General features: G+C 41.1%; 1 protein-coding gene across 3 annotated transcripts in view; it reads left to right on the top strand.

The window, feature by feature from the left end:
* The window catches only part of GRB2 (growth factor receptor bound protein 2), a 200,535-nt gene that overhangs the window by 176,029 nt on the left and 10,217 nt on the right, over positions 1 to 14,289 (top strand). For all 3 annotated transcript variants that reach the window (XM_077188103.1, XM_077188102.1, XM_054644850.2), the window contains one exon: positions 13,700 to 13,797. In XM_077188103.1, coding sequence (XP_077044218.1) covers positions 13,700 to 13,797 — 98 coding nt within the window. The remainder of the gene's footprint in view (positions 1 to 13,699; positions 13,798 to 14,289) is intronic.

Consider the following 14,289-nt stretch of genomic DNA (forward strand, 5'->3'; position numbering starts at 1 on the left):
ATGAGCTGGCTCAGTGATAGCAAGCCTGTTCCATTTGGGGTAGTGGAGGAGGAAAGGGGAATAGATGGTGAGGTAAGAGCTGTTGCTGTGACACTCCCCCGGTAATAACTTCAGCAAGGAGCTGTCAAGGGTGGAAGGAAAAATAAAGATGTTGAGAATTCATGTACTTTGACACTTGATATGAATCATATCTCCTCTGTTGTAAGGGGAGGATAGTTCATGTAAGCACTGTGAAGCCTTCCTGTGGTAAACGCAAAGCCTTTCTTCTTTTCTCCCCTGAACTTGGTTCTTGGCAAAGCAGAGCGTAGATTGCAGTCCCTTTGAGGCAGGGGTTGGCTCTGTAAGCAAGATCCATAAGACTCCAGCACAAAATTCTAGCAAACAGAGTTGTTGAAGCCCTGGATTGATGAGGCAAATCTTTAATTTGTGGTGTCTGTTGGTGTAAGGCAGCTGCAGTAAGCCTTGCATCTGAACGCCTTATGCAGTCTGGAGATTGGATGATGATTTTTCATAACTCAGTAGAAAAGTAATGAGGCTTTCTAGATTACTTTAAATACTATTTTCTGATCTAACTATCCCTAGTTATTCTTTTCCATTTTGTTTGTGAAGTCTGCTTAATAAAAATCTTTGTCCTTCCATCCCACAGGCATTTATACGATTTTGTTTTCCATCAATAAGCCTGGGAAATTTTATGGCCACAGCTAAATTATGCTTTTCCAAAGGTGCAGGTGCAACTGCTGTTGCCCATCCTAACAACAATAGGAAAATGTATTTTTATAAATTTAATCATATATTAATTATCTTGAAATATATTGAAACATAGGTATTTTATAGGTGTGTATTTCAAGAGGCTTCTTTGCACAGACTGACAGTAGTTCATGCAGGGGTTTTCAGACCCTGTCTAGGATCTCTTGGCACTTGGATCTTTTGGCACTTTTTAGCAATTGTTCAAAAAATGGTGTGTGGTCCTTTTAAAAGTAATTTTCATTTTTCACCTTAAAATGAGATTTCAACACCCTTTGTTTCACTCTTCTCAGTAGTATGGGGATTGAAATGCACGTATGGGGAGGTCAGGATGTATTTTGAAATTGGGAAAAATGCAGTTCGAATACATGGTGATGATACTATTCTTGGATCACTGAGGCTGTAAAACCTTTTTGGTGCTAAGAGGAAATGGCAACTTGAGCTTCATTGGCCAGTGATGAGCCTTTGCATCTGGGGCCTGACCTGGGTGGTGGTGACATTTGGGGCAGCTGTCTCAGGGTAGTGAAACCTGGGCTTTCCCTTCCTCTGTACTTTCCAATGCAAATTGCAGAGTATGCCCTGGGGACAGGCAGAAAAGTCCATGTGACTCTTAGCATGAAAGAAATTAGTAAATAGTGATTATCAAATTGTGATTGTTCCGTTGCTGCAGAGAGGTTATTGCAGTTAGCCCTCCCTTGATGTTCCGTGTCTAAAAGGTGTGAGGTTTGTGCACATATAACTTCCAGCACCATAAAGCCCTGCTTTCTCCTGTGTGCAGTTTTGCAATGTAGGGTAGGATGGAAAGGATGAATTTTGCTCTGCACCTGGGTGATGTAACCTGTAAAGAATTAAACTTGTCAGAAGGACCAGCAGCTGTCATTGTTGACAGTACAGAGCACAAAAAGAGACTTGATGGATGAGCCCAGCAGCATTTCTTGTGTGTCCCTGAACTTTAGAGCTGTTTCATGCGTGAAGCCTGAGCTTTTTCTGTGTACACTGCAGAAATCTTTGGATGTGTCTTGCCAGGATCCATTAGCTTGACCTGGCTGGCTGACATGAAGGTATGGCTGACCTGACTCTCCTTTCCATCTTTATCCATTAAAGGTCCCAGCTTGTATACAGTTTGAAAAAAACAGTCTTAACACTTGTGCAAATAAGCCTGTCATCAGAAAACACAAATACATCTAGGTCTCAGCTGAGTCACTCACTCCTGCTTCCCCAATTCCCTTCCTCCCACTTGCAGTCAGTGAGTTCTGAATTTTTGTTGCCCCAGAGCAGGACTACCCACGTGCTCCTTCTTGAGCACTTGTCTCTTTCTTCCCCTAATGTGCTGTGTTTAAATCTTCAAGCAAGTGGAACAGTTCTTGCATGAGTACATTTAGAGGTGGATTGCTGCAAGAATTTTGGAGAAGGCTTTTGTGTCCTTTGAAACTGGAACCAAGGGTGTTTGCGTCATGGCAGTGCCCACTCCAGCAGTCCTGCCCTATTCCTTTCCTTCCTGTCTCCTCTGTTGCTTCACTTCCAGAGCTCTGCCTTGCACTTTCTGTGGAGCCAAGCAAGGAGGTGAGAAATACAGCACCTCCCTAAACTCTTCTGCACATCAGTTCTCCAGTGTGGGGGACTAAGCAGGTGCCTGGGGAGTACCTGGAGGGTGCAGCCATTGCATAAAGCAGCTCACAGAGCTGCTGCCAAACTTGGAGCCACCCCAGACTGAGAGTGTGGCCTCTGAGTTTGTAGCTGGGTAGGAATTCCTGCTCAGAAGTATGAATTCCCAAGTAAGGTTGTTAATTCCAAGATCAAGATGTGTGCAGTATCAATATTAACAGTTTGCTGACTGTGTTGAGAGATGCCTACAGTTATTCTTATTCCTGAGTAAAGGCTTAAATAAACTAGATTTTGGCTTATAGCTCTGTTTAGTAGAGTAAGTTTTTGTTCCTTTCAAGGCATGACTTAACTGTGGATTTTGAGGACCATCAATAAGAGATGCACAAAAGTTCAGTAGCATAATAATTACAATGTTGCATAGTTTTTTAAAATACATTTTTCAATGTCCTATCAAGTGTAATTGACCTAGGAAACTTTGTCCTGTAGATAATTAGTTGTGAAATAACATTCCTGGAATTTTTCTGACAAAGAGCCAAGTGAAACTATTTTACATTCTGTAAAATTTAGAATTTTAAAATCTATTAAGCAATCAATATTGAATAAGGATATATGCTAGTAGAATCCTAAAGCTTTTACATTTTAAAACCAGATGAAGCAAAGTTGAGGTTTTTATTGCTCTGTTAACTTTTCTGCAGTGTGAAATGAAAGTGTACTGAGTACTGTAATGAAACAGTTTAAACAAAACCATATAGAGGAAAAAAAATTTAAAGGTTATCTGTCTTGTAAGTGTGTGCCAATTGTGCTGAAAGCCTTTTTTACCACCCCCCCCTTACTTATGTTACTGTCAGTAATAGCAGAAATCTGCCTGTTTTGATCCTTGGAAACATGTTGGACCCTTTGCTTGTGCATTTGGAATAGCCTTTTCACTAGAAAAAAACAGCAGCTGCAGCTCAAGTTAATTTGCTTCCTTTGGACACAAAACCTTAAAGTTCGTGCTTTGAACTCATGTAAGTTTTTTTAAGGCCTTTATGGGGTTGTACCTTTTCTTAGTGTGTTTTAAAATGCAGCAAATAACGTTTCTAACTTTACTTCCCACAGAAACATAGTTGGGTTTTGGACAACCTTTACATTTTTTTCCTTCATTTTTGCTTTGTAGTAGGCAGCGTTGGTGTGTGGCTTGCTCATCACCAGATTGTCTGGTGATCAGTGCAAGGCATGCATGTTTTTTCTTTTAAATTTTCCAGGGTTTTTAAGAACATCATGTTGTTACTCAGACTTACCAGTGCATCCTGGGATATCAATCCTGATTGTCATAGAATCATAGAATATCCTGAGTTGGAAGGGACCCACGAGGATCATCAAGTCCAGCTCCTGACCCTGCACAGGACTGCTCCAGGAGTCACAGCAGGTGCCTGAGGGCATGGTCCTTGACCTGTGGCCACTGTCATTGTCAGTCTGTTTTACAAGCAGAGTGACCTCATTTAGGTGACACCTCCTGTCATGATGGGTTGAAGAAATGTGAAAGCAGGAAGATGTTCAACAAGAATCAAAGAACTGTCAGAGTTGTAGGCAAAAATAATCAACTGCACCAATGCAGGACAGGGAATAACTCATTTGGTATCAGTTCCTCTGAAAATACCCCAAACATTACAGTGGAAAATTGGTTGAAATCACAGTGATGTCATCTCATGTTGAGCTGTACAGACAGGGCTGTAATACTTGTCTACCATGCAAAGTAATTCTTCCCCTCAGTGCATGTAAGGCTGTGGCTGGGGAGCACAGTAGTTTGATGTCCACGGGGCTGCTGCAAAACTGCCTTCTGGTCACATACCCTAAATTTCTGATTAAAGATTAAGTCCAGGTTGTCCCACTAATAATCATCATTCTTCCCACCCAGCTTTTCTAGCACTGGGGTCGAGGTTCCTTATGTAGTGTGGTATTTTTACAGGATGCCAAGTGTTCATAGTTTGTCTCCCTTAACACATCCTGTTGGACTTTACCTGCTGTTATTCATGTACATCACAGCCCCTCTGATGTGTACAAGCATTAGAATGGTTGTAATGGAGATTGTCCTACATGAAGCAGTTGCTGGATGTCACTCCACAAATAACTATTCCTATCTGGTTAAAAGTGATATGTAAATTGTTGAGTTTCTGTGCTAGGGAAAGCAGTAATTAAGAGTGAAAGTGCTGGAGTGGGGTGTTGGGTTTGGTGGTTTCTTGGGCAGTGAAGTGTAGCAGAGGTAATGGTACACACCCTCTATTTAGAACAGAAAGGACAACTGTCCTAATTTCAGCATTTTTTCTTTTTCATTCTTGATGGAGCAATTTTGATAATTTTATATCTGTAGAGGTTTGGGGTACCAAGCATGAGGTGATCAAGGGCTGGTTGTTGTGGTGCACTATCCTGTGCTTCATGCAAACCTTCCCTTGTCCTCCAGTGAATGTTTTGGTCCTTGACTGTGGTATGTTCCAAGGCAACATGTGGGACAGGCAGGCAGGAGCTGTGCCTTCTGGTGCTGCCTCTGCTTTATAAACAGAAGCATTGTCCATGTCTCTGGGACAGGTGTATCTGCTTCCTCCTGAGATGGTGAGAAATACATTCTCCAGCGGTGCATTTTAGTGGGAGACAGCAGGACAAGTAGGACACATGCAAATAGAAGTAGGACCTGCTGGGTATTCAAGTAAAATTGTTATGCAAAGCAGGTTACAGAATGGATTTTGCAAGCTGTGAATGTCTGACCTATGGGCTGTCAGGCATGTCTATTTCCCCAGGGTATTTTCAATTTTACTGTAGTGACCAGCTTCATTTGTGTTGAAAAGTTTTAAAAGGACAAACACGTGCTATGATTGCTTGTTCTTCATTACCTTTTCCAGTTTTTGAGACACACTTACAGTGCTTACAGTGGAGCCAGCACAATGAGAGAAGTGCAGAAAGTGAGAAATGTATAATTTGGATATGCTTTGCAAACTGCCACAAACCCACTGCTATTTCTGCTGTTTCTCTGTTAAGCTTGAAAACAATTCTGAAACACTCTCATTGGAATGTTTAATAGCTCTTTTTTATTATTTTCTGCTAGTGACTTTCAGCCTTCATCCCTCAGAGTTTATGCCAAGAGCTCTTACAAAAGCTTCACAATTTCATTCAAGGACTGAAAGGTTGTAGTTGGCTGTACTTGGATAGATAGTCTAGAGCACGTGATAACAGATGTGTTTTATGCTTGGTGTCCATGTTGCTAAACTTGAAGTTGCAGTTTGAAACAGCCCTTGTAAGATGGCCTGGAATTTATAGAACTGGTGTTAGCAGCAGATACAGGAATAGAAACCAGGAGACCTTACTCTGACCTGTAGGTAAAAAGACTTCTTTCAAAATTTTTCTTCTCAAAATTGAGGCTTTATTTTAGGTGCTTAAGGCAATGTGTGCTCTGTTCTTTATGTAGATGTGTGCATATATGCACTTGGGTTGTTTTGGAGTCTGGTTTTGGATTTTGAACCTTTCCCAAATAGAGCAGGTTTTTACTCAGAATTCAAGGCTGTTTTCTTTCCTCAGGAAAAAAGAGGGAGGATTGCATAGAGCTCTCTAGGCTTCAGCACATGACCTGTTCTTCAGTTTGTGCTTCACCAAAGGTGGTTTTGCTGGGACCCTGTTTAATCCTAAATTAAGCAATGCTAAATAAAACTTCAGTGAATAACTCATTCACAAGCAAATGCCCATCCCTAGGTAATACCTGAGTGAGTTAATCCACACTGCACAACAGAAAACTGACCAAATGCTGTGCTCTTCAGGGCTTCCAAATTTGGTGTGGATCGGGTTTGAGATTAAGGAAGGATGTTTTGTCTTCTGTTTCCGTGATAACATCCTGAGCACTACAGCTCGTTATAAAAGGCGTCTGGTCCTGGTCTTTAGTCACTGTAAACTAACCCTTGGTCTTTGGGGGAAAAACAACACTCCCCTTCCTCTTTTTAAGAAACTGCTCTTGTGAATCCCTGAGCATTCTGCCCTCCACATATTCAGGCCAAGCTGTGGAGCTCAAGCTGTGCTAACAAGCTTTTTACTGGTTTTTACTCCGTTTTGATCAGGCACTGGAATGAGACTGTGCATTGCAGCATCAATTGTTGAAGTAGTCCTTACATTATGAAGTTTGTCAGAATTAGTGTTTATTTAAGTACCATAAAAGTTGCTGAACATAAAATGAATCTCATTTCTGAGTCCCTGCTGTTTTGGAAGCACTTGGGGGTCTTTGAGATGTGGAAAGCCTAATTAGAATGTGAGCCAGAGCTACTTCAAGCTCTGTAAAGCTATTTTTATTTGCGTTGTAAAATCATTAATAGTAATTTTTTTTTCTTCAGGCTACCATGCTTCCTGTTAGGGAGATTTTCCATCAACCTTTTTGAAAACAGGTTATTTGTGGTATCTACAGTTTAACCTTTATACTGGTGGTAGTAGTGGGAAGACTGACTGGAAGGGAATTCTGTAGTCACTGGGGCTGACATCTCTCTATCCACCACAAGAGCAGATGCAGAACTGGCACATTTGTTATCATATTACCTCCATTTGTTTGTGCTAGTGGAAGCTTCCTACACAGAAGGAATGCAAGACTTTTAGCAAAGTTTCTTGAACTTGATTGACTCCTTTCAGGATCTCCATTAGACATTTTGGAGTTCACTGCAGTATACTTTAAAATACTGGGTTTTTTCCTCCCATCTTTGTGCCACGTGAACCAAAAAAGGTGAGCCATAGGGAAAGAGAATTGTTGTCTAGATGGGTTTTTTTACTTCTCTTTTTCCTATTATCCTTAATAAAAAACTCTTCACAGTTGAAGACTTTTGCCAGAAGGGACATGGTAGTACCAGACTGGCAAGGCCTGGGAGGCAGGGTGAGTTAGTCTGTGCTGAGTACTGTCCTTGTGGCTAGACTTGACTGTGCCTCAGCTAACATAAAGTTGTTTCAAGTATTCTTGTGTTACCTACAAAAAAATATAGGTGGTTTTGTAAAAGGTTGAATGCTAATTCCTTGCTCCAGTCCTCTCTTTGGAATTTTCTTTGTTATCACAGATTTTACTGTGCTTGCCAGCCAGTGCAACTGTGGATTTCTGGATTACTTTAATTAGTGCTCCTATGGATTTGAGTTTGGCATGGTGAAATATTACATGGGATTGTAGTGACAACTTGTCTTTGTCTCATGCAGTTAAAAATAACATAATTTCCTGTAATCTTACCCAGCTACTTCTCCCCATTAACCCTTTCAGAAGTTTAGGGTAATTCTGAATTTATCTGTAAATGTTAATATTGCACAAACCTCCATTTGTGAGTAGTTTTGTGCAGCAGATATGGAGGGCAATATTATTTCAGGTTTGGAAAGGGAAGCTTAGATCCTAGAGTGGCCTTCTCCTGTGACTTTATTGTTGGTTTGTTGTCTCAACTTTGTAATGTATTTTACTTTGGAGGAGTTTCCAGGTTCCTTCAAGATGAATGGAAATAACTTAGACATAATTTCTTTGCAAAGAAACTAAACCCAGCAGTTGGTAACCCAGACACCAGCCTTCTGCATTGAGAAGATTCAGAATTTCCTCTCCTGGACTCTGCTTCCAGCTGCTTGGCTGTTGTGGTAAAAGGCTGTGGTGTGCATGTGCAAAGACTGTGTGTGTTGAAGCAGCAGTGTCACTTCAATTGAGGCTTCTGACAAAAGCACCACTGAGGCACGGGGAAGAAAGACCCCTGGACTTCATTGTGGTGGAGAGACCTCCTGAATTACTTTGAGTTTGTGTTTTGTGCTCTTCTTGTGCCTTTAAAAATCTGTGGGTGGAAGAAGTGTTTCTATAGTGATAATGGGAGTTGGAGAGAGTGAGAATAAAAACCTGTATCCATAACACATTACTGCATTATAGAGCAATCTACATCCATTATTTAGGTATTATATTATACTACTTGGTAGTTGAGTGCAATTTAAGGAACAATCTTTCTCTGGCTGTTTTCATTAATATTTGCTCAGTGGTTGTTAAGCTTTTCCACAGCTTTTTACATCTAACTAGAGAACAAGTATTCACAGCCTTAAAGGATGTCCAAACATGATACTGTAGACTTTGTTCTGAAAAATGTGGATATTTTGCATTTCCTATGTGTTATCATGATCAATTGAATTTAAGGAAAAGCCTAAAATATTTCAGCAGTTACGTGCTCTTGAGTCACCCTAATTGTCCAGTGTATCTTTATGTATTGAAAGTTTGTCGTTAAAATTAACTGTTCTCTGTGCGATGAGTAAATCAAGAAAAGAAAAACTGATTTGCTCTAGTCTGAGTCACAGTGTCATTTCCCCAAGTTTCCTTAAGATGCCATTCCTGCCTTACAGTCACAGGCAGGATTCATTTGTTCAACATGAGGATGAGACAGGAGCTGCAGGTGACCAGACCATGTCTTGGGTTTTCTTTTCCAAACCCTGAAGAAATGAATTTTAATGTCCTGTGGTGCCATTTACAGTAAATTTGCAGATGTGAGAAACAACACTTCACTTTTTAAAATTTTAAAAGGTTTATTGAACCTCAACAAGGGACTGAATAAGGAAAATGGAGAGCACTGTGTGCTTAGCTGCAGCCAGAGGCACAGGGCCCACACTGTGACAACCCCACTGTGTGCTGTTGGTAAACCAGCCCCAATCCCTGCTGTTGGTAATCCAACCCCTTGGAAACTGGTGCAGATGTCACTCTTCAGACCCAGCTCCTCCTTCATCCCACCTCTCTGTGCAGTCCTTCCTGCTCAAACCCTTCTTATGGTCAGAGATCAACTTTCAACATTACAAAACTTTTATATAAAAGAACCAGATCTTAACAGAACTTCTTACATACAACATTTGCAAGAGCCAACGTCACACTATGCATTTATTACACAGAGAACAAAAATGTTTTCTGTTGGGCTGTGGTGAACTTGCTTTGTTGAATCCAGACAGTTTCCCTTGAAGCAGTTTTTGCTTGCTGGTTTATATCTAGTTTGTAACTCTCAGAGCAGAAAAGGGGCCATTTTTCTCTGAAATGAAAAGCAGTGTTAAAGCACCCCTGCTTTAACACCCTCTTTGAGGGTAAGAACCCTGCTGCCAAGGGCTGTTCCATCCTGGGACAAGTAATTTCCAGACTTAGAAATTCTATTGCAGAATTTCTCCCTTTGAAATATTAGTTCACTTTATAAATTTTAATTCCTGCCCTAGTTTGAGTGTCATGAGTGCTTTCCTTGGATTTTTTAGACTTTGAGAATGTTTTTAATGTACTGCTTTGTTTTCTTTGTGGCATTGTCAGTGTGCCTTTGGGGAGGAGAGAAACTGCATTGGCAATAACAGGTGCTACTGCAGCAGTTGTGTTACACTTTCTGTTTCAGTTAGCGCAGTAAGAGTCCCAAAACCTTGGAGTTCAGGGAAAAGAGGAGTTTCAGCCAAAACTCAGAGCCCTCTCTGAATAAATTTTTTTGGGGGTTATCTCTCCAAAACCGAAGCATGCTGATTAATTTGCCTAAATTCACAGCATGTAATATTCAAGGCATTATATTTAGTTTCATCTTTGCATATGGGTGTCAGCTTGACAGCTGAGACAGATCTGCTTGTTATGTTCCAGTTTAGTGCCTTGTGTTCCTGACAGTGGTTTGGTTTTGAGAGGTTTGGGACTGGTGTACAATTCCCAAGGGTGTGCTTGGAAATACTCGCTAGGTATGGAATTGAACATGGCTGGGGATGATTGTTCTGTGTGAACTGTTCTAGCTGAAACTTGGGAACTGCCTTGCTGCAACTCTTCTGTGGTGCCTCTTCCCCATTTCCATGGGAACAGATGGGCTTTTGTTGATAAGAGCTGTCATCAAACTGGGAAACTGCCGGGTGCAGTTGAGCCACTTACTGTAAAACAGGGCTGACTGCGGCTGAGGACATCACATGGCAGCATGGCTTCAAATGAAGGGGATAAAAATATCCTTCCTCCTTCCTCCTCTCAGGCACAGATGCCCCAGTGTGAAAGGAAGAGTCACTCTGGCATAGACCTGGTTGGATCTGTGGCAGCCATGGAATTGGATGCAGAGGAGTGCTTTAGGTTTTGACCTACCCAAAGAGCAACAGTTTTGAACAGTTGATCTGGAAAAGTGTTTCAGATTTTTTGCAGACGTTGAAGGCTGTCCAGTTTGGAGCAGTGAATCTTTAAAGTTTCATTTTGTTACTTAATTTATTTGTGGTTTTGTTTTGTACTTAGCAAGTTATTCAGAGCAAAATCTAGTGATGCATGTGGTACTTAGATTAAATTTTGTAGCTTTGGTAAGTCCAAGGAAATCTTACTGTAATTCAGTTAAGAATAATTATTTTTCTTAGAGTAATAGCACTGTGTTTTAATATCCAGATGATACATTTTAATATGATTTATTATCTGGAAGTCACTTGGAGATATAGAATAGATGGATTTACTGGGTGCTTTTCATAAAACGTTTTGCAGTAAAATGGTTTAATTACTTAAAATCAGTTCTTTCATTTCAGTGGATTTATGATTTAAAATAAGAGAGCAGTGTCAGATGTAAACATCAAAGACAGATACATTAATGCACAAGATTCCTATGTGTGTTCCTGACTTTTTAGTTACATTTCATTAAAGGATGTTAGTGGCATAATTTTTTTTGAAAGCTGAATTTTTACAGGACTGTTCTGCAGTTTTCATGATAATAGCTCCATAACTTCATGAGAACTACCAGAATTCCAGCCTTGTGCCTATGACTGCAAAGTTGTCCTGAATTTAAGGCACTTCAGAACAAATCAGTTTTGCTTGGCTAAGCGTTGGGGGCAGCTCCAGGAGTGTCTGACACTGTCAGAAGAAATGGTTTTGCGGATCTGTGTTGTGGAGATGACTCCTGCTGAAATGGTACGGGAACATGGAGCTTTGGAGAGCAAACTGTGTGTTCTGTTCTCTCTGGAAGAGCCAGAAAGAGGAACCCAGGGGTGTTTACAGGGTGAGTGTCTGTGCATGAGCTCTCCGGTCTGTAACACAGGGCAGGGATCCCTGGCTGCCTGCCAGGGTGTGGATGGAGCTGTGACAGCTCGTTAAAGTGATCCTAGAAAGGACAACGGGCTGCGAAGATAGCGTCAGCCTGGGGGTGTGAGGCAGGAAAAGGTCTTGGGAGCAAACACAGCCGCTCATGGGGACCTGTGGAAGGCTCATCACTACAGCAGAAGTCCCGTGAACAGGTTGGAAGTGCAGATATGTAGGCAGTTACCTTACCCTGCCTTTAATCAGCTGGTTTTTATTCTGGTCACAAAGCTTTAATGCATCCCTCAGCACTGCTCCCTCGCTGGCGTTTGGCTTCAGGCCAGGCATTAATGAGTACCCCAAGCCCGATGTGATTTGGCTCCTCCAAATCTATTAGCATATCTTCAGAGCAAGATAAAACTCATTAAAATACTTTACATTTGGGCGTTAGAATTAATGATAACTTTTTAATACCTGCGGCCGAATCCCCAAAACTGTGGCACTGTCCTTCAGGTGAAACTACAATTTACCCATCCTTTCTGGAAAAAGAACAGACTGCCAGATCCCTTAACTGTTCTCTGATGGTGATGAAATGAGTCTTTAGCACATGAGCTTATCAAAGCTCATGGGAGATATCTCTGATAAAGGAATGCACACCATTGTGTAAGATTTGGTTTATTAGAAATCATATTAAAATATGTTGTGTTTGAGTTGTGTTCTATTGTGCTGGACTCTAGCGAAGGCAGCTTGAAGTACAGAACAGCCCCAAATGACTGATTCTTGGAAGCTCTGTGCTGACATCTTTACATGACTGAGTTACAGATCTGGGCTTCATCTCATGCCCTCCCTGGTCTCTGCACAATTCACTTTTACACACCTATTTTTGATCTCTGTCGTCCCTGTTCAGTCTTCCAGAACTCCTGCTGGTGTCTCTCCCTGTATTTCATGCTGAGGAATCAGTCCCTGCTCAGGTTGCTGTCCCACAGCTCCAAGGCAGACCAGCAGACATCAGCTGATCCAGGGCAGCTCTCCATGTGTGAGCTCTCACCTCAGAGCTGTAACAGAGCCATGCTTGAACTGCTCATGACCTCTGCTCAGATGATGCCAGCTAAAAGACTGAACTCTGCTGTGCATGCTGGAGCAGTGCTTGTACATAAATGCATGGAAGCCCAAAGTAGTAACTGCACTAAAGACAGCTTGAATGTTTCATTCACATATAAGTACTTGGGATCTTTTAAGTATTAAAGCCTCTTCAGCTGAAAATATCCAGAAATTTGCCTTAAAGATGGTTGTCTTTGCTCACCTAAGTTCTGCAGATGTGGCCCTGCTGCTGTGCTAGCTCTCCAGTGGAAGTGCTGGCACTTGGGGAATGTACATCCCATCAGCCTCTTCCCTTGGGAGTGAGGAACATCCAAGTGACTATTAGCCCCTGTAATTTGCCAAGGAAGGTCACATTTTGTTCTCTTTCATTTGCCATATTTCATTTCAGTAGGTTTTGAGGTTTTTCTCTGTTATACATAGCAGTCAGCAGTGAGGCAGATCTAGGGTGTTGGTATGTCACAGTTTTGAAAGGCAGCAAGCACTGATCTTTAGAGTTTAATTTTCTAATGCATTCCAGTCAGCTGTAAGAATGAGACATGCACTTGCAAATTTTTGTCTGGTTTTACTTTTTCTTTTTTTTTTTTATTTCCTCTCACCACTCTTGAAATAAAGAAATGTAATGGCATAGCAAAAGAGTTAGTTTGAGGGTTTGTTGGACATCTTCACCATAACTCTGTGTGTGTAGTATGTGATCTCTGGATCTGCATTCGTGTTTCTTTCTCTTTGCATTTCCTCATCTTTCTGCATTGAGGCAATGCTAATCATGTGATACTTTTGTGACTTGAGGCTTTTTTTTGTGTTGACAAACACAAAGTCATCTCGAGGAGAGGTAGTTTCAAACAATAGCATGGTCTTATTTACAGAACATAATACAATATTGGAGGCACTGCTTTCAGTCAGTGCACCAGACTTGCCTATTGCAGCGTACCAGTTGACAGAAATTCAATGAAAAATAAAGCATCGAAGTTTTTAGAGCAAGTATGCTTTGAAATATCAATTTGTGCTTTTTAAAACTATCTTTTTATGTGGCTCCTCTCTTGTGACTCCTGATCTTTCATTCACGTTCAAAATTACAGCAAGAAAAGTATCCCCTTCAAAAATAAAAAGAAGGAACTTTGTTCATCTACATTTGCTGTTTGAATGTGCTTAACTTTATTAATGTAAAAACTGCTCAATACAAATGGGAAGAATTAACCTGGTACCTTCAGCAGTCTTGCTTGTATCTTGAATGTATCTCAAGCTTAATTTTTGTTTGCTCCCTTCCTTCAGGTTTTGAATGAAGAATGCGATCAGAATTGGTACAAGGCAGAACTCAATGGAAAAGACGGCTTCATTCCCAAGAACTACATAGAAATGAAACCCCATCCGTAAGTAGAGCTTTTGGAATGGGCTCTCTTGGTCTTACTCTGGGCATCCTCACAAACAGAAGGATGGTTTTCTGCTAAAATTTTACCTCATCCACTCAAATGTACAGACAGATAAAGGATAAGTGGTGAGTTGTGTGTCTCTGACTTTAGTGTTTGCTTTAACTCCTCTCACAGTAGCTGCATGGCAGGGTGTTTTGGGAGGCTTTTCTGGGGCTTGCTCTGGTGGTTTTTACGGTCAGACAGAGCAATCTTGGAGTTAGCAGCCATAAACCAGCAGAAAATCCTTAAGTAGTGAGTTTGTACTACCACTGCCCCAGGAAAAGTGTCTGTGTTCTTGTGATGATTCTCAATTTTACTTACAGAGCAGCTAAGAGTAAAAATCCTGGCATTCACAGCTCTGCAAAAGGTGAAGGGTATTTGGAGCTGAACTTGTAGTATGTCTGTCACATCCTGAGTGTAGAATCACAGAATTGTTAAGGTTGGACAGGACCT

This window comes from Agelaius phoeniceus, chromosome 19 (assembly GCF_051311805.1).
Source record: "Agelaius phoeniceus isolate bAgePho1 chromosome 19, bAgePho1.hap1, whole genome shotgun sequence".
NCBI classification, from domain to species: Eukaryota; Metazoa; Chordata; class Aves; order Passeriformes; family Icteridae; genus Agelaius; species Agelaius phoeniceus.